The sequence below is a fragment of the Gymnogyps californianus genome, chromosome 21 (assembly GCF_018139145.2).
Source record: "Gymnogyps californianus isolate 813 chromosome 21, ASM1813914v2, whole genome shotgun sequence".
Taxonomy (NCBI): domain Eukaryota; kingdom Metazoa; phylum Chordata; class Aves; order Accipitriformes; family Cathartidae; genus Gymnogyps; species Gymnogyps californianus.
This window is the reverse complement of record NC_059491.1, coordinates 3,280,262-3,300,384: the sequence shown is the minus strand read 5'-3', so window position 1 is coordinate 3,300,384 and position 20,123 is coordinate 3,280,262. Positions and strand designations below refer to the sequence as shown.

At 44.8% G+C, this 20,123-nt stretch overlaps 1 protein-coding gene across 9 annotated transcripts in view; it reads left to right on the top strand.

The window, feature by feature from the left end:
• The first annotated feature begins 466 nt into the window (after window positions 1-466).
• Window positions 467-20,123, top strand: part of PUSL1 (pseudouridine synthase like 1) — a 28,904-nt gene continuing 9,247 nt past the window's right edge. For 4 of the 9 annotated variants that reach the window (XM_050909564.1, XM_050909563.1, XM_050909569.1 and 1 more), the window contains exons 1-5: window positions 467-643; window positions 1,865-1,922; window positions 9,091-9,278; window positions 16,276-16,425; window positions 18,671-18,844. In XM_050909564.1, coding sequence (XP_050765521.1) covers window positions 585-643; window positions 1,865-1,922; window positions 9,091-9,278; window positions 16,276-16,425; window positions 18,671-18,844 — 629 coding nt within the window. In that variant the 5' untranslated portion in view covers window positions 467-584. Of the gene's footprint in view, window positions 644-1,313; window positions 1,354-1,864; window positions 1,923-2,341; window positions 2,518-9,090; window positions 9,279-16,275; window positions 16,426-18,670; window positions 18,845-20,123 lie in introns of those variants that run through there. The other 5 variants (XM_050909571.1, XM_050909566.1, XM_050909572.1 and 2 more) reach the window with 5 other exon arrangements.

The following is a 20,123-nucleotide window of genomic DNA, read 5'->3' as shown; positions in this document are numbered from 1 at the left end:
CACAGGATTCGAGAGGGGTTTGTTCCCTCGCCATCACTGGCTGGGTCACCTTCGGGCAGTCACTCGGTTTCCCGCCAGGCAAAAGCAAAACCTCTGAGACCAGGGTGAGGTGGCACACAGGGACAGGAGAACGGAGCCGCAGAGCGCCGGGACTGCTCCCCCCGGCCAAAAGGCGTCCTGGCAGCGGCCCAGGAGCCCGGCGCAGGGCTGCCGCTGCACGCCGGCGACCGGAGCCAGGCCCCGGCGGGCCCGGAACTGCGCCCCGCCACGGTCACCACAGCCACCGCGGGCCCGGCCGCCGCCGCCGCCACCTCAGCAGGCCCCGGCCCTTGGCAGAGCCCAACGTAGCGCGGCGGCGGAAGCGGGCGGTGCTGGGCGGGCCGCCGGGGGGGAAGCCGGCCGAAGGAAGGAGGGAGCGGCGCGGCCCGGCCCGGCCCTACGCCGCGCAGAGGGGCGGGAAGGCCGCCGGTCTGCCCCGGGGCCCCACCGGTCCCCCCCGCCGCCGCCGCCGCCGCCGCCAGCAGCGCGGGTGTCCGAGCGGAGCCGGACCTGGAGCCTCCGCCGTAGGGCAGTAGGCAGCAAAGATGGTTTCTCCCCCAACCCGATACCTAGTGTTCTTTCAGTACTTTGGCACTAAATATAGGTAGGTGCCGCCGCTGCCTCGTCAGCCACGTGCGGTGGAAGTAAACCAGCGCCTGTTGCGGCCCTGGGGGGGGGTTAGCCATGGGTGGTGATGGGAGAGCTGCAAGGAGGCGGCTGGGGAAAGGATGGGTGAGTGCAGTGTTTTTGGTGAGGGATAAATCCTTTGCTGAGTAGGTGAGAGTGGACAGGGAGCCGGATTCTGCTTTCTACTGTTGCATAGAAGTGTTAGGAAGGGGATGGTTTGGGCAGGAAACGCATAAAATGGGCAAAGAGGAAACATCAAAGGACAGAGAAGGTGGCAAACTTCTGATCTCAGGCGGGGAGGGGGCAGGAGGCAAGTTACTGTATTTCCTGCAGTGGTGGTGGTTTGCTGGGTGCCCGGTGGTGTGGCCAGTTCTCAGGAGTTCAGGTACCTGCGCTGCTCGAGAGACGCTGGTGAAGTGATCTGTGGGCTGCGAGTCCTGCAGGAGGATAGCTGAGGTTGGGTTTCCTCAGGCCTTAAAACATCCCACATGTGTAGCTGTGCTTGTTTACATTAAAAAAAAAAAAAGTGTGGGGGAGAATTTGTGCAGCTCCAGCTCATGGAATTGTGCCTATCTTCATGAGGATTTTACAGAATAATACCATCGTACGCCAAAACCCACAATTCTTTTGCAGTACACAGTCTGTGTCACTGTGGGTACTGACCTAAATTACTCCGAGTGGTTACAGGTAGGTTGGGTTTAGCTTCGGGCCATATATCTCTGCACTTCAGCAGCTTTTGTGAATGGCTGTGACTTCTGTAGTAGAGAAGGAAGCTCATCACAAACTGTCTTCATGGTCTTTTAGTCCCATTATAACATCCACAGGGCCTGCAAGAAAGGGACCTGCAACTGGCAACCAACTCCTGGCCCTGAAATTGTTTTATCTGCAAACTCTTTTCTAGTGTAATTTGACTGCCTTATCTTCCCATCAGCCTCCATCTGAAGGGCTAGTCCAGAGAGTAACATTTGAAGGATGATTTTTATTTCCAGCCTCCTTTCTTGCAGATAACTGGTGCATCTGTTTTCCTGTCCATTCATCAAAGTGTTTGGTCCCTGCAAGTTCTGTAAAAAGATCCAGGTTGCTCAACAGCAGTTTGATGACTGTCCCCCATTAACTTCTGGATGTGTTGGTGGGCTCTGTGTCAGGTCCTTGGGTCTTCACACAGATCAGTAACTATTGTATTTGTTTTGCTCTGCAGTGGGGTTATGGAGACTTCGAATGATCAGTCAATGGTAGGAGTCCAGAATTATTTGGAGGTAGGTCCTTGCTAATCGTATTGTCATTAAAATGAAACTTCTAGGGTCACATTGTTGAGCTACAGACATTATCAAGGATAAATATTATTTTTAGATTGACACTCAATAAAAGACACTTGCATAGTGCTGAACACTGTAATATTTGAAACAATCAAAGTGCTTTAGAAATGATGTCAGTATAGAGGTGGGAGAAATAGGTCAGGGTGAAGTCAGAGACATTAAGATCCTGATCCTGAAAAAGATGTGAACCCTTCAATGAGACTTGAAATCCGAGTCCCGAACTATGATTCTGAGAGCCCCTGCTCAGGTGCTGGCCCACCTGAAGGTACTTAAGCACCTGAGCTTCATTAGCACTTGTGGCTTTGCCTCCACTCATTCTTAGAACTGCCTTAGTTCTGTGCAGGCGTAGCTGCTCTGCTTCTAGTTCATGTCTAAGTCCTTTATAGATTTAGAAACTAGATGCTGCGTCCTCCTGGGAGAGTGTCTCTGACAGATGTTTTCAGAATAAAGCACAGCAGGATATCCATTGTTCCAAAGAAAAAAAATGCCTAGTTTCCATTCTTCTGGAGTTCTTCTGATATGCTGGGGAAAAAAGGTATGATCCTCTCATCGCTGTTGTTCCTGCGCCGCTCCCAGGGATTTCCCAGAATGTAAGAATGGCTTTCAGGACCCAAGTGCTGCTGGGCTTGGAGCGAGTGTGCAATAGGAGTGCTAAAGGCTGTTACACCAGTAAATAGAAAGTGGGTCACTTGCATAGGGTAAATGCTCAGCACACCTGAATGTTTGTGTAACCCAATTGTAATTTAATTACAAGCTGCTGTTGAGCTGCATTTATTTGAGTAGTGCTGGTGAATCCCGTGTTCCTGTGCAGGGCAGGAATCAAAAGGAAGCTGTGTTATTTTTCTCTCTTGTCTTAGAAGCATTGTGTAGTTAGAAATGAAGCTTGTGCCTGTTTAGAAGACAAGAGATTGTTGAAGAGGTTGAAATTGATTGCTTTAGGTCAGATCACACCTATGTATTAATAGCCAACCTTTCTGTTACTCAGTTCTCATTTTCCGTCAGACTGTCTGATGTGAGATCACAAACTGTAGCAGTTTGAAGGTGGTGTGCCCACCATGCTTGTTTATGATAGTCTGTGCTCTGCCTACATTAGCTACAATCCTGGTGGTGTGAAGAAACGGAGCTGTTGAAGAGCGGGTCTGGGAGCAGACTTGCTGTCCCACCCAGCCACTCTGTGACCATGGCCAAGACATTTCCACACTGTGCATTGGTTTACTGAGGGAGGGTGATAGTTCTTGCATGCTCTTGCTAAGCAGTCTGCAGAAGGGAAGTGTGATGAATTACCATTTGAATAAGAGTTCTCAGGGTGTATGGCTTCTTGCCTGAGACCATTGCGGAGAAAGTGTATAAATATTGTGCAGATCTTGAAAGAAGAGCCCCAAAGGACTTTCTATCTCATTTATCTAATCCTCTGAACCATCCAGTGTCTCAGCCCCAGGCGCCGGACTTTGGGTGAGCCCAGCAGTTGTTTTGCATTATCTAAGTAACTTTGTTTTAACAGGCAAATGGGTAGGATGGGTGATTAAAGGAGAAAAGAAGAAGGAAAAAAAGAAAAAGATAAACTTATTTGGTGTTGTCTTTTCACAGTATCAGCACTTTGCAGGCCAGTTCTGGGATATGTGCTTTGCTTTCATGTGGTGGTATTGATGCTGGGCACTGCTGAGCAGGGCTGTGTCTATTAGAACCACATGGGAAGTCTTAAAGCAACTTTAATAGAAAACTTCTGTAGGAATTTATCTTCCTTCCTCCGTTTCTGTGCAGCCTTGAACTTCACAACTTTCCAAAGCCAGGAAGGCAACTGAAAGGAAGGGCAAAATTAAATCTGTAGTAAGATCCTTGTTGTATTCTGAATATGTTCAGACATTTGTGGTTACAGGCAAGCAAATAACCTGTGAGGTGTAGACCTTGTGTTTCAACAACTGTGTCATTAAAAGTGTAATGGACTGGTTTGTGAGTGTGTAGTGCAGCCCTCTGTGTCATAAGGTAAAATTGCTGGACTGGGGCTGAGCAGAAGGCCTGTCTATAACCCTTTGTCACTGTAAAGCGCTGTATCATACAGGACATAGAAGCTTTTGTAGTCCTCAGTACTGCTACGTAACAGAGCCCTGGGACTGTCTGGAGGAAATGGAGACTTGTTTTAGTTCGTGGACAGATGTAGATATTTGAAGGAGCTTTTAATATGTCTTTGAGGGGGCTAAGCTTTGCAGACGACAATTTCTTTCTTTCTTGGAGACAACTTATTTGTCTTGAAGCACTTGAAAGCCCAGCTTGCTAGTGATGGGTCCAAAACAAAATTCCAGACCTTGCTTCCCCAGATGGGGAAGTTTGAGTCTGGTGACTTGGACTCAGTTTTCCTTGTGGAAACTTACAAGATGCAGGACTTCATGCTTTAGTCTCAATTCTTACAAATGTCCCTACTGTAAAGGAAGATCTCCTGTGTAGCACCTTCTGATAAAGTGAGTAGCTGTTGCTTGTGCTGACAGACGCAATATGCAAGGCCTGCTAGGATCTACAGAATTAAGTTCCCTTTCATGTTTGGTTTGAACCATCTCCTGAGTGTGCTGTTTCCCATTGTGCTGGTGAATGCTGCCCAAAACTAATCTTCCCCACACAAAGCTCTATTTTGGCCAGCAGCCTTGTGCTAAGGCCAGATATTATTCCTCATGAAAGTAAAAGGGGGAATGGGAGAGGAGAGAAGGAGAACATACACAAACTCCTTACTATGCAAGGCAACTTTGGTACAACCTCCTGCCCCCGGTCCCACCTCCCTCCCCCCCCCCCCCCCCCCCCCCCAAAAAAAAAGGAAAATGGACCAAGAGGACTGTCATCTTCAACCTCTGTTTGGATAATAATTTCAGTGGCATAAGAGATTGCTCTGGAAATCCTTTCTTCTAGCAGAAGCCACTTTCTCAGCTTTTTCTTCCTGGCTTTCACTTCAATTTTTATCTATTCCACTAAAAATGAGTTAGATTTTTAATTAGTTTCAGCTGACAGCACCCATTGAGTCAGTGAGGCTGTGATGACTTAGAACACAGCAACTTATAAATCGTGCAGCATCCCCCAGCACCACAGTGCAATCCCTTGTGTGTGTGCAACTAACGCCATTGTGCATGATGAAACCAGTAAGCAATCCAGCTGCTGTGAAAGAGAAATAGACATACATTTTTTCCAAAACATTCCTAATGCACAGTTTCTCTTGAACACAGCCATCCACAATTGATTTCACAGGTTCCTTTTGTGGTTCCCAGATGCTCTGTAGAGGTAGATGGCCGAGTATCTTGAGGATTTTTTATTTAGACTTCAGGGAGAGAAGTGGATGAACTTTTGCTTCCCCGCCATAGGTGGTATACATTAATGGGCCTGTTCTTCATCTTGCCTCTCCAGCATTTGTACAGAGTGAGAAGAGAACTGAGCTGTGAGTAATAATAGCAATCTGGAATGTGGATCCGTATCATTCTGGCACACAACAGTGGAAATTTCAGCGTGATTCAAAATGTGGAAGTGCTTAGTGAATGAAACCTGTTAGCGGAACAGACCTACTAAATGCAAGTAATACTTTCCCCTGCATCACTGGTATACAGGGTGTTAGAGGTATAAACTGACACCCTGGGATGCTTGTTGCTGCTCCAGGAAGATTTCAGTGTTTGTAACACCTGCTAAAGAGAAGGGTATTTGCATGCTCTGTGGCTTAAAGAAGGGAGCAGAGACCTGTGGACTCTGAGCACATGGGAGGACAACCCAGCTCCTTTATTCCTGTATCTTCTCTATTGCTTTTTAGCTGGGTGCCCATGGGTAAAGTGCTTAACTTCTGCCTCAGTCTCCCCCATAGGAATCCACAGATGATACCCAACAGGGTAGGGATCTGGATTAATACCAGTAAAGCTTTTTGAGTTCCTGAGATGAAAGGCCTGCTTGTTTTAGGGGCTTGTTTTTTCTGAAAGGGCAGGAAAAACTGGTTGCTATCCAAGCAATTACTAAATGTAAATAATGCGTCTTTTTTGAAACTCAGTGTGGGTGATATTAACAGATTAATGTATACAGGAATCGGAAGAGGAAACCATCAGCTGCCTATAGGCTCAAAGGACATCTGGATGGTACAGATAGGAGACCTTTGTATAGGTGAAGGGGTCATTTCTGAATTGCTTGCAGAGAAGTTCAGCAGTTCAGAAATTCTCTCTTTAAGGAGATTAATTAGGATGGGATATAAATGAAATATTAAAATTGAAACTGGAGGCAGCAGTTGATAACATATTATCAGCTGCATGCTTGTTAGGCTGGAGGAAGAATCCACAAGCAAAGCTTTCAGCTTTCACAAACTGAGATTTGTTATTGATGGTGGTCACATTCCTCCTTGGATGCCCAGCACATATATCCTTCAGTCATCCCTCCAGAGAGGTGTGCCTGGGAGAAGACTGTGCTGGAGAAGGGCAGCTGTGAAAATACCATTTGTTGAACCTGTCATTCAGTCCTGCATCTTTGTGGATTCATTGGCTGACCTGAGCAGGGGAAACAACCAGATTTGCCTTGGAGTCTGCAATGCTGTCTTCCTCTCCAGTCTGCTCTCCAATAGGGCTCAACTCCTGCTGGCAGAGGAGGAGAGATCCAAACAGTGTTCTTGTTACCCAGCTTTGTTCAGATGCAGTGATTGAAATGGGATGCAGTGTGGGATCCAAAGGAGTGCTGCATCCAAACTTCTCCAAGACCGTAACAAGAAAGGAGGATGTTTTCCATGTTCTCTCCTGTTCTCTCTCTCCCTCTACCCCCACTCAACTATGTTCCCGCTGGCTGGTTTTTGCCTGATGAGAAAGGAGGGGGAGAAGAGGTTGGAGGAAGGGAGGAGCCTACAAAACCTGAACATATCTTTGCAGAAACTTTGCTGTTAAAATGCAGCTTCTGCTTTAAGACAAATTGCTGAGGCACAAGCCAAGGTCTACTGCAGAAAACTTTAATTTCTGTCTGCTTCTCTCTGCTTAAGGGTGATAAATAAAGATTTTCATTGTTAATTGTAAACACATGTGAACTCCAAATAGAAGGATTAGGAAGGGGAAAAGGCTAGGGTCATTTTTGTTCTGTTTCCCAGGCCTTCCCCTGCAGCTCGGTTACCTTTTTTTCCTTGCCTCCCTGTGCATTTTAAGGGTATGTTTTTGAGAGCCCAGAATCCTGTCTGCTCAAATAGTAGGAGTCTGGAAGGTATTTGTGAGTCAGCAGTTCAAACTTTATTGACTCTTGGTACCAAATTAAAATCTAATAAAGACCACTGCTGGGTTCACTACTCAGGAGTGGATATGGGAGAGAGAAGGAAATTTCTAGTCATTCATCTGGTTTTCTGCTTTTTTTGGTTGTTTTTCAGTCTTTCAGATATGCTTCACTCATTCCCTGTAACATTACATTGGATTTTCTGTCTAAGGGCCTGTCCTTACCAAGAAAAAAAGTTGTATTTTGCAATGCTCCAGCAACCTACTTTAAAACCTTACTGTAGGTAAGACCTACTATGGTTTTAACATTGCATTAGAAACCTTGGTATTCCAATAACTTCCTGACCTACCAGTGTTTGTCCTTTGCCAAAACCCACCCTGGCTTTGCTAAACTTAGGCCAGTCTAGAGAGACCCTTAAATATATAGCATCTAATTAACTGTGTTAGCATCTCTTGTGCTCTCTCTCGTGTGCGCACATCTGGATTAGAAGACACCATATTAATTACTTATTTAGCAGGGTTTTATTTACTTTCCCAGCAGGAACCTGTAGTAATTCACCCAGTTGTTTTCCCAGGCCTTTGTTAGTGGGCAGAATGGAAAGGCAGAAACAGGGTGGGGATAAAAGCCAGCTGTGTGGAGAGGAACAGCTGGGAAAGGGAACAACAATCCTAGCCACAGGAGGATTCTCCAGCAAATCCATGCCAAAATCCATATGCAGAACCTAGAGGATCTCAATCGCTGTCCTTCCCCTTGCATTAAGAATAGTAAGTTTCAGCTTGTTGCAATACAGTTTGCTAACTAATTTTTAAAGTACATCTCAGCTGCAGTGTAGTTTTAGGGTCTTTTGGCTCCAATAAGCTTGAACTCTGTGACTGTAAAACTTGAACTCTGTGATGGTGTAAATAATGTTTGTCGTTTTCTGCTTTAGTCTTGCTATGGCAGAGGTCTTAGCATGAGTGAGACGTTGCCTGAATATTAAGGCAACTCTAGCTCCTGAAGAAAACAGTACTCTCGAGGATTAGCCAAGTCCTGCATTAATGCAACTGTGGAAGCAGCAAATACAAGGAAATTCCATCTTGTGACTGCCGGTGGCGTGTGTTTGTGCTGTGATTATTCGTACCTGCTGGGATAGCTCAGTGTCAGCTCCTCAACTACTGGTGTGTTTCATGAGAGCTGTGTCTTGATTCTTAGATCTGTTTATATTTCTCAGTGGGACTAATAAACGCATTACATCAGTGCTATACTACTACTCATCTGGTCCCCTGGCTCCTCCTCTGCTCTCAACAATTAATGGAAGCGTGTTGCCCTCTGTAGCCCTGCTGCCATTGTGGATGGAGAAGAACTTCTGCCTGCAACAATAAGCCACGATATATTGCACCGTTCTGGCCTGCACTGGAAGCAAAGGATGCAACCTGAGCTCCTTCAGGCGTCTTGGCTGATGTCATTCAGACATCCCTGCGTGCTGTTTCCATCCCTTTAAGGCTTGGGTTCTGCAGCTCTTTAAGAGATGCTGAAGCAATCTGAGTCCAGTTCTTAGCAGTAAATTGTGGGGTGGTGTCTGGGTTTAAATGGGTAATTCTCTGTCCTCTTTCCCACTCACCCAATGATATAAAGCAAAGGATAGGGAGTTGAATATTTTTCACTTTATTTTGTACATGTAAGGAAGTTCACCTGGCATTTTGGATGTTCTGTTTGCTGTGATTTCAGGACAAAAGGTGAGAAGCCACTGGTGCTAGAAGTCCCCCAAACAGGCTCCTCTCCATCCCTTTCTTTGCAGCTCACAGTAAAACTCCCAGTTACTTCTCTGTGTGAGCAATAAGGAGACACGTGGTTAGCAAGGAGGAGGATGTTTTTTCCTAGCTAGCTCGAAGTGAGTCCGTTGTTCATAAATCCATCTCATGTTGGCTTTCAGAAGGCAGCGCAGAACCTAAAACCCATTGTTCCCATCAAGTTCTACATCTCCAGCCGAACAGATGCTGGTGTCCATGCACTCTGCAACTCTGCTCACCTTGACATCCAGAGGCCACCGGGGAAGCCAGCTTTTAATGAGAAACAGCTCATCTGCAGTCTTAATTACCACCTGAAGCCTGAGCCAATCCGGTAAGTCGGTGGCAAGTCAAAATCTTTTTTATTTTGCCCTTGTTGGAGAAAGGAGGAAATGCAGCAATGATCTCCTGTCTTCACCCACAAGATATATTTTCCCCTGTTATATGTGTTCGCAAACCACTGCCTTGCACATGTGTATTTCTGCTACTACCAGACCCCTGGCACGTTAAAGATCAGTCTTGTTCCACCATTATTGTTGTTAGGAGATCATCTATGCTGGTACCCCTAAAACAAGAGGAGTTGTGAGACATTGGGGTCACCATGTAAGTATTGAATCCACTGGGATGACTCTAGTTTCGCACAAACCAGAACATTAGTATGTTAACTTTCAGTGCTGCTTTATTCCCCAAACTCCCTAATTTTCTTTACTGAATTAGCACTTAGCAAAAACTTGGCTGCAGTATTGCCTCTCATCTGTATCTATGCAAAAAGATGTAGAACAAGCAAACAAAACTGCTGTTAGTCTACTCTTCCCTTCCCATGTGATCAGCCTCTTTTATTCCCTGCTAGACCAAGGCTACCGCTTGACGTGGTTTAGAGAAGTCACATCAAAAGCTCCAGTTTAATATTTTTGTAGCAAGACTTGATGTTTTACTCAATGGGATAGATAAAGTCCTTTTCATACTATACCCAACTGTTAATGACTAGGGAGAGTTGCACATGAATATCGTGAGGAACTTGATACAACAGAGAGCAGAACACCCATTTCTTCTTCCTATTTTCTTCTTCTTGTTAGAGTTATTACTTCTTGCAGAATTTCAGAGTGAGCTTATTCTGCATGAGACCTAGGTCTAAATGCCCACCCTCAAAGGCAGAAAAAAATGATCATTAAACCAACAGTTTCTGTTAGGAATTTGCATCAATTACATAAGTAATTACTATGCCCTGTGAATTTTTCAAAAGGTGGATTGAATTTCATGTTCTTTGCTTTTGTTCCCAAGCTGTTGTGCAGTTTCTCTGTCAGCTGTCAAACAGTTTCTGTGTTCTTCCCCAGACATGGGTGCATTTTTATGGTTAAAGTGTAAATTGAATGAAGCATTGGGGTTTTTAGACTAAAAGCCAAATCTGTGCTGTCATAGAATCAACATGCCATTTTCCAGCAGCTGCTTTGCTGCGCTCTATTCTTTCTTGTGTTACTTTGTCTTATTTGCATAAACTAAAAACTCTTCAAGGCACAGACTCTCTTTGTCTATATAGCGTTTGGCACAATAGGACTTGAATCTCTGTGCGGTACCCTAGCGAAGGGTGTCAGAGCACTTCAGAGTGTTGTGCAAGAAGATGGGTGCTTTATAGGAGGTATTTAGGTGAGCAAAAGAACTTTGATGCAAGATGCCAATTGGTAATTACTCAGAGGCCCAGGTTGCTCTGTTTCATGTTACTGCAGTCTTTCTGATATCTGGTGGCATGAACATAAAGGAAGATTATGGAGGTAAATTCACCATGCCAGAGCAAGGGCCCAGGGCAAAAAAGCACATCCCTCCCCACCCCAATGAAGGGATTGTTGTAAGAATAGCAGCATTACTATGAAGTATGCTCTCCCTTCCCGCTTCACCCAGTCTGCTTTATTTGCTGATCTCTTCTTTGTGAAACAGGGCCTGATGCAAATGCTGACATAGCAAGGCCTGGGATTTGAGGACTGACATCATACTTGCATCTGTTCTTGGTTTTGCAAGGGAGGATTCTAGTTCTCTAGGGCTTGGGGAACAGTGAATTCAGCTCTAAATGTGCAGGTGCTCAAATAGGTTGGGGTCTGAGGGAGGGAGAGATGAATGATGGTGTTACTTTTTTCCCAGGAGGTCTTTCATGCGTGTTCCACATGCTGTATAAAGTGAAGAGTGAGTTCGTATGAGTTGGCTGAAGGTGTGGCATGCTCTGCAGAAGGTGTTGATCTGCAATTCAATCAGCTGTTTTGACTTTTTCAAAGCATATTGCAAACATTCAAACCTTAAGCAAAGGAAGGAGCCCGAGGAAAGCTATCCCAGGTGGCAGAGTCTTCTCTAGCTTTGACTACACTGGTGGGCGTTAAGTACCTCTGGAAACTAGGCTCCCAGGATCAGACTCTCCAAGGTGTCTGCTGCTGTTCTTAGAAGCAACAAAGCAGATTGCCTGCCTCTGGTTGGCAGTAGAGATAGGCAGCTAATCCACAGGTGTGACTAGAGGGCGAGACATTCCAGCATGCCCTGGACATGCCAGTGACACCAGCAATGCTGGGCAGAGTCTAGCTAGGTTGCAGAAACTCTACTTCTGCATTAACATTGTGTGAAACACAGGTTAACTAGCTTGTTGTTCCAGCACTAGCTTACTTGGAGTAATGTAAGTGCTGTGTTCAGCAGTCCCTGACACAACTTGCTCCAGACCTTATACTGACGCAGTGTGAATCAGAGATGGACTGAAGGGGTCAGCTTCTGGTCCAGTGGCCATTCCCTAGACCATGTGCTGTGTTGATGCAAGGAGCAGTATTGGGTGGAGGGGCTCTGCCTCCAGAGTTCTGCTATGTCATGTCTAGAGGGCATATTGACTCCAGGGAACAAATTCCAACCTACGCCGATAGTAATGAGTGTGTGTGAGACAGTGGTGACTTGACATTTGCTGCTGTAACAAGGTACATTGTGACTGGGATCCCACCTATGTACCTTCTGTAAGCCTATGCCAAAGAAGTGTTTAGCGCCTGTAGCTCTCATGGCCTCAGGATTGGGTTTTGCAGTGTGTTCCTGCAGTGTTTCTGGAGTTGTATGCCAGTGATGCTTTGCATTTATTTAAGTACAGTAGGACCTTTTATCTGTGGGCTCTCAACTGGGTCAGTGACTGGAGCAGAAGCTGCAGCAGCTGTCTCAGAGCCAGCTGCATTCTTTCACCTCCAAACAAACACCAGGGGAGCCGTCAGAGGGTGAAGGGGAAGAGGAAGTAGAATCCTTGGAATCTGAGCTCAGGAAAGAGGGCAGGAAGGCACTGTGAGAGCCTTATTACTAGAGGCACATAGTTCCTGTTAGTGGCTGTTTATTATGTTGTTTTAACTGACCTTTTTCCCTGGATGTTTACAGTTCCTTTGAGAGCCCTCAGACAGTTTTGGGAATAGCATAAGCCCACTTTTCCCGTTTGATCTTAATGATCTTCTGACTGTCCATGTTAGCTTAGCTCTTGCTGTCCCTCCGTGAGACACTCTTGCGATGTCTTGGAGTGCGTGAGCTCAGCCTAAGGGCAGTGTGAGATGACTGTTATGCTGCTTGGGCTCGATATAAAGTGTGGCTGCCGTTAGAAATGCATGACTGTCAGTCCCCAGAAATCCATAAGGGAAATTTCTCTCCCCCCTGCCACCTTATTTGCAAAAATGTGTTTTAGCAGTTTGCAGAGTTGGTTGAGTCTTTCTCTGAAAGCAAAGGTTTCACAGTGGGTACCTGAAAGAAAAGCAAATACTGATTTCACCGCTTTTACTAAACAGTGCATGGACAGCCATCCAGTAACAAGTCAGGTCATGCATCCCAAACCTGAGATCGAATATTAGCGTGATAATATAGGATTGACAGTTTTGCACTTAAAAATCCAGTTCCTCCACTGGCCTCTTTAAAGTAGCAGCTGGATTCCTCTGCAGTGAGAGGCCAGAACACAAAGCAAATCTCTCTCTCAAGCTAGCTAAGTTGCATGCTTAACATCTGTGAGTTACTGTCCCTTGACAGCTTTCACCTTCTTTGACATGTATAAAGAGTCTAATGCAGCTGCTCTGGGGTGGGGCTGGAGATGATTTCTTTTCAGACTGCTGTGTCGATTAAAAAAAAAAAAAAGATTCTGAAATAGAATTTGACTTATGCAGGGTTTTGGTTGTTATTTTTGCTCAAACTGAAAACTAGGTCAGAATCTATACACCCTGGAAGTCAAACCCTTTCTGGGTGTTCTAGCAATAACAGGGAACATGAAGTAGGTCATAGTTTTGATTTCCTTCCTTAAAAGACTAAAGCAGTTGTTTGGGAATCAAAACTAGCAGATTTTACAGCCAGAGGGTACCACTGCAATGATCAGTCTGTTCTGTGCGTCACCAGCCACTGAATCTCAGTCTCTCTCCCCTGAGTTTAGGCTTGTAACTTGTGAGTTGTGTTGTCTAGCTTTAATGGAATAAGTTGTCCTAGAGAGCTAAAACTACTGTTGTGACCCTGCCACTTTCAATACTAGTAGTCATACAGATACATAGTTATAGCTAGCTTTGTGATACCTTGACTGATCAGTCCAAGAGCAAACAGGATTGCTGCTGAAGAAAGTTTTAAGTTAGAGAGCATCTCCAAAAGGAGGCAGCAGTGGGATCTCACAGATGGGAAGAGCTTTTTGTCTCGCACTAAGATCTGACAGGTACGTATCAGGAGGTGATATCTTCTAATAGAATGCAATACAGCCCTGATCAGTTAGAGAGCTTGAGTTTGTCAGGATGCAGTCAGCTCTACTTCTCCTTCCTCCCTTGGGCTGAACCTTTTAAAGATGATTCAGCTGCTTTCTGTTAAGGAGCTTGGTGACGGGCATGAGTCTAAGCATATTCAGCAACCATCCCCTCCCTCTGTAAATATTACTTTGCCAAGAAGAATTCTCTCCTAATGCTGAAGAGGAAACTCAGCACTTTCATGTGGTTGCAAGCAGGGGGTGATGGAGAGAGGGATCTTTGTGAGAACACATTATTGTCAATAGAGCTTGGAAGGGAAACGATTCCAAGCTGGCTGACTGTATCATCAGCAATAATAACCTTCTTTGTAGCATGATGGGTCTCTCCTATCAACTGATCTGCCTTTTAGATTTGCAAAGCATATTTGAAAGGATCTTGTCCACAAAGATCAGAGTGTATTTCATAGATGGGGTAACTTTAGGAGGACTTTGCTGTCCCTTAAGTAGGGATGGTAATACAGTAGACTCACACCTTCTATTTCTGGTTTCAGTTTGGTAAGCATACAATAAAAGCTGTCTGAGTGACAACAAGACAGAGCTGGGATTCCTCTCACCTCCTGCAAATTGGCATATAGTTTCTGTTGTCAGTGGAGAGAGAAGGATGTACTTCTGGAGGACATCTTTGCATCTAATACATTGCCTTTTCTAGTTAGATGTCTTCGGGCTTTTTTTCCTTCAACCTCCTCTGAAATTCAGGCTCTGTTGAAAAGGTAAAGAATGCCATGAGTCTTTATTTACCAGCATTCTTTCAAAAAATGGGATCTTAACAAGGCCTGAAATGTAGCTGCTGGAATAAATGCTGGGAAGACATAAAAATCACATAAGCGTTAACAAGAGAAGCTCAAGATAGATGAAATGCTTGTGGAGGCATGTAGACAGGGGAAAATAAATGTAGTAATTACATTATTGTGTTTAGAAGAGGCTGGAGGTCCTAGGTTCAAACTCCATTGCAGGCCTGGAGGATGTAGTTTGCGTTTCTACTGAGAGTTTATAGAAGTGGAGCAATCTCCTGGGCTTGTTATTGCAAATCTTTGTGGAGGCCTGTGGCTCAGCTTTAATTTCTTCTTCTGTGGTCTGAGCCTTTGCAGTCAAGGGATGTGAGCCAGAGGCACTTGAGCTGGCAAAAATCCCTGAAGCACCAACCTTTTTAAAGTAAAAAAATAGGTTTGTCTATTACTTGGTCCCAAATGGTATCGTATTTTTTGGCTGTCCTGGGTCCCTTCTCCTCACTATACCAAACTCCAAAGACAGAAAGGCACACAGCAGGAGAAAAAACTACCTTCTAAGGAGGGGTATCCTCTAAAGTAACACCTGTAGAGAGGTTTTGCCTGTGTAATAGTGACTCCTTGCTGTATGCTCCCTGCAGTATGGTGAGTAGCAACTACTCTGGGTTAAGGGAAGATTATATCCAGTAAAAACTGCTGCTGACGTGTTCAAATGAATGATAACGCTTTGGGGAAGATGCAGAAACACAGGGAAGCTCTATTTTTCTCCTGTGCCAGAGAGAAAGGTGTTTTACTCTCCGACAGCCTTCGTACCCTCCCTTCTGGCTACCAGGCTGTCTGTGTTTGGTAATGATGGCATTGGCTTAGAGAAACAAGGCATTTTCTCCCTGTTGCTTATAGAAGAAAACGGGAGTTCAGCTGCCCAGAAAGCTGCTTCTTGAGTTAACTGCCCAGAGTCAGTGGAAGACGAGTAGACATGAACATTCCCAAAAGCCATTTTCTGCACCCGTGAAATGTCAGGGTTCCCAGGAAGTCTCCTGCGTGCAGCATTCTGCTGTTTTCAGATAGACTCGCTCTAGGCAATGGTGGGATGCACTTTATTTTCATTGCTGCAGCAAAGTCCTGTTTGTCTTGGAGGTTGTGGAGGGAGGTGGGAGGGAAGTGACCTAGTTTCAACTGTCTCCATCTGCTACAGTGAGCTGCATAGCCACCTTTGAGAGTGAGCACAGAGGTATCGGTTGTTGGGGGAGTCCTTCCCACTCGCATTTGGGACCATGGTTCTGCAAAAGCAGAAGGGCACAGTGTTTGTAAGGTGTGCTCCTCAGCTGGAGATGGAGGGAGTCAGCTTGCTTTGGGAAGTTGCTGCCTCTCACCTTAAGCATGGCTAGGAACACACATGCCCTCAGCCAGCTATGCAATACAATTTGATGGGCTGGGTGAGGTGTTTGGTTTCACTATGCAACGAAGAACACATACTATCAGTTGCCATTTCTCAGCTGAAGGACTGATCGGTCAGCCTCTTGTGATGGTGTGAGCATACCCAAAACGTGTTGATAGGTGACCCAAAGTCAGTTTCACTGTGTTTTTGGTGACGGGGGTGATGCCAAGGCTTTTCTGCCGCCTTCTAGTTGGCAGATGCCTGTGGCAGCCTACAGGTGCAAATCCTCGGTCACTGCTTAGTCATGGGCTGTCAGGAGAGAATGATATTTAATTCATTGTAAGTACAGTTTCTCAAACAATCCATTGCGTGTTTCAGTTACCATCTATGTGGTGACCAGGCAAAAGCTTTTGAATTAGTGCATGACATTTCTCTCCATCTCACTCATTCTCTTCTGTCCTAACAGCATTTTGAATGCCTATCGAGTGACCAATAGCTTCCACGCGCGCTTCTCTGCACTGTCAAGAACCTACGTTTATCGGCTGTTGATGGGCTGCACTCATTATTCTGAAATACCGGTGTTTGAAAAGGATCTCTGCTGGGCTCCTGCGGGAGGGTAAGTGTGTTCCATTAAACCTCCCTGGGGAGCTACCTCATCAACGCTCTGGAGAGGCTTGGCCTTTGGGGGAAGCGGGGAGGGGGTAATTTCCACATGTGAGATCATTCCCCATTCATATTGACCAGATTTCCCGGTTGAAATCAGTGCAACTGCACTGAGTTGTGTTCACTGAGACCTGAGGCTTACAGCTCTTTAACTGTACTGTCAGTTGTACCTGTGATAAACATGCTTAGCACTGCTGAAATACTCGATGACTCCAGGTAGAACTCGTCAACAACTTTGCGTGTCCCTCCCCATGGAAGTGATGAGCGTTTCCTGAGATGACCTTGCCAATTCATACAGCAAACCCATTCAGACAGCTGGCTGAAGGAACAGCGCTCTGATGTGATGCAGACAGGCAGAAATGCATTGCATGGCAGATCTTAGTGTTTTAGGTGTGACCATACAGGCAGGCAAGAATGGAGGCTCAGAATTCTTCCCCACCCCCCACCCCTATTTCTGGTAGCAACTGCATGTAAATCTGCTCTCTCATTCCCTGTTTGAGTGCTTGTATGTTTGAATAGTGAGAGCCAATGACTCTGAGTAACGCTACAATAACAAACCACTGTATCTAGCTCAGTATTCACTTGTGTTCTTGGAGTAGCCACTGAGTCATAACAAATCAGTGCTTGTATATGCAAGGGAAGAAAAACAAATTCAGTGCCATTTAAAAAAAAAAAAAACAACCAACAACTTAGGACATGTTAAACAGTGGGTGAGGAAAAAACAAACAAAACCCAGAAGATAATTTGTTATTGTCCTTTTAGTTTATGTTGTACTGAGATAAACATACATTCAAGAAAACTGGAGTTTTCCACAACATCATAGAAAAACAGGTTTGTAGCCAGTTGTGGTAATTTCATCACCACTATTGGAAAAACAATTGTGGGTAATGGAAAAAAAATGTAATCTCAACTGTCCTAGCAGAGGAGTGAAGATGACATTGTCCTAACATTAAATTGCTGACTTTCTTTTCTGTGGGCTGTGGAAGGGAAAAATAAATATGAAATTGCAAAATTAGATGTGATGTGCACAATGTGCCTTAATTTCGGGCTTTATGAAATAGCATTTAATTTAGTCCAGACACTGCAGTTAATTTTCTCAAATGACAATACCACATAAAGGATATGGTGAGCATATTAGAAATTCTGAACGGGAGATGTCTTACTAAAAGGTGGGATACTTGGACTGCTAGTAGTGGAGAAGCTCCTAGTGTGTGCACTACTGAGCACATCTGGTGTATAAAACACATAATACACATTAAACTTGTGTAGGCATCTGAATTGCCAACTAGGTGACATCAGCACTTCTCAGTGTGACCAGAATTCTGTAAGTGCTAATCATTTTTTTTAACACAGTGAAAAAATTTAATGATGTTGGAAAAATCTCATCTTGAGTTTTTGTTTGTTTTTTTTCTTCAGAAACATTTTGACTTCTGTTAAGATCTGAAAAACTTAAGCCATAGATCATGCATACTTGCTCGGGCTTTTCTTAGGAGAAATTTACAAAAATAGAGTAAAAATAAATATCTGTTCAGCAAATGTATCAGTAAATCTGTCTAAATTTCTTTGCTTGAGAGTATTTTGAACAGACCCAGATACTTCAAATGAAGAACTCTGAATGACACTTGACATTCTGAGTTTTAACCTTGGCCTTTTGTTCTGCATCTCCACCTTGGGTTTACACTAGCTTCATCTCTGACAGTTTGCTCACTCATTCCATTTCTGTTGCTTCCTAATTTCATCTTCTGGGTGTTGCAAATCTAAGGTTTGGAAAACCATCATAGTGTTTGGTATTTTCTTACCTGGCAACATCTTTTTCAGTTTATAAGATCCAGATACTGCAAAGGATTTTTGTTCTCTTGCCCTACACTCTAGCCAGGAATTTGAACAGAGTTATTTGAATTGAACTGCTATAAGAAGCACAGCAGGATAAAGGTTTGTGTGAAAGAATGTGCCTGCCAACCCCTCATCTAGCCTGGGGTTTTGAATACCTTCAGACCTCAGGTCACTTGGTATCTTGGTTTGTGGTCTGGGCCATTACAAGACAAACTCCATCTTGCAAAATGTGTTTCCACAATGCTGCAATGTTAAATCTGCATGCCAGGTTTAAGCCTCTCATCAATTAATTGGACTTTGACCCACCTAACATACTTGGTCCCACCTGATGCTTCTTTCCTTTTGCTCTGCATGTTTAATTTCAGCTACCTGAATGTGCCTGCTATGCAGGATGCAGCACAGTTCCTGCTGGGAACCCACGACTTCAGCACCTTTCGCTCACTTAACTCTGAAACACCTTTTCGGTCTCCAGTCAGAACCATCCTCCAGGCAGACATCCGACCCTCTTCTGGTTTCCTGTCCCACCACTATGAACACAGGTGAGAGCCTAGATACTCAGCTGAGGAGCTGCTCTGATCAGCTAGTGCTTGCTTTGTCTGAAAAGCTGCTTTCCAGCACTGCTTTGAGAACTGACCTCCTGTTCTCTGTGCATTGCCTTCACAGTCCTCTGATGGTGTCAGCAGGGTTCTGCCTAGTGACAGCTTGGAAAGGACATTTCTTTCCCTCTCCTCCCCAATGTCCTCAGGGAGAAAGATGAGCAGGAATGAGGGCAGGGAAACTGGTCCAGTTGTTTGTACATTAAAAGGCAGGATGTTATAAACTGGTGTATGGAGTCTGGCACAGACCAATTCTTATGAGGTGCTTCCAGCATTTACACTCATTTTGGTTGCTAAAGACCAGCTCTGCCAGGGGATGGGATTCCCCCCGCCCCGCTGCTGTCCTAGCTTTGCCTAAAGGCTGCAAATAGAAGGGAAAAAACCCCGCCCAACACCTAAGTCACTGCTGTAGCTATGCAGATTCGCTCAGTTCACACCAGTAACTCCTACTGTCTTCCCAGGGGATGTTGATGAAGGGAAGTCCAATATTCCTGAGTCATTACATAAACAAAAGATTGTTGAGTGTCAGGTTCTTTCAGGACCAGGTCTTGCAAGTATTGAAATTAAGTGGCTGGGTGGATTCTCTCTCTAGCAGAAACTGAGTGTTTTTTCTCAGAAAGATCATGGGTATTTATCATCTGAACATGGCTTATTATTGGGTTGCCATTGCTGAATGGAGAGCTTGGCCTCCCTCTGTCAATTGTGGTTATGCTTAGGGACACTAGTAACAGTGAAGTGCTTCATCCACAAGATTATCTTGTCCTTTATGATGAGTAGCATTGGAAGTGGCAGAGTCCCGAGCTAACCTGAAAATAACCATTAACAGTCTTGTTGAGATCACCTGTGAGCACATGTGGACCAGGTTACCTTCCAAATCCAGACCTGCTATTGTCAGTTGACTGATCTCTTGAGATTTAATACAGATCAGCTCTTTTTTTGTCTTCGATTTTAATGTTAAAAAAAGGGAAATTGCCATTCTTTGCATAACTTACTGCATAAACCCATCCCACATGAGGCCAAAAGCAGCTCGCGAGAGAGAGAGCAAACCTAAAAACTGGATCAAAAGCATCAAGCTAGTTGCTGATGGAATATTTTTGCTTTTGGTGACACCTGCAGCCAAACTTGTGTTTTATAGCGAGTCATTTTTATAATGTGTCGATATTAATTGATTTAATGAATGTTTAGGCTGAAGGGGATGGCTTTGAGAAGCCTAGTTTCAATG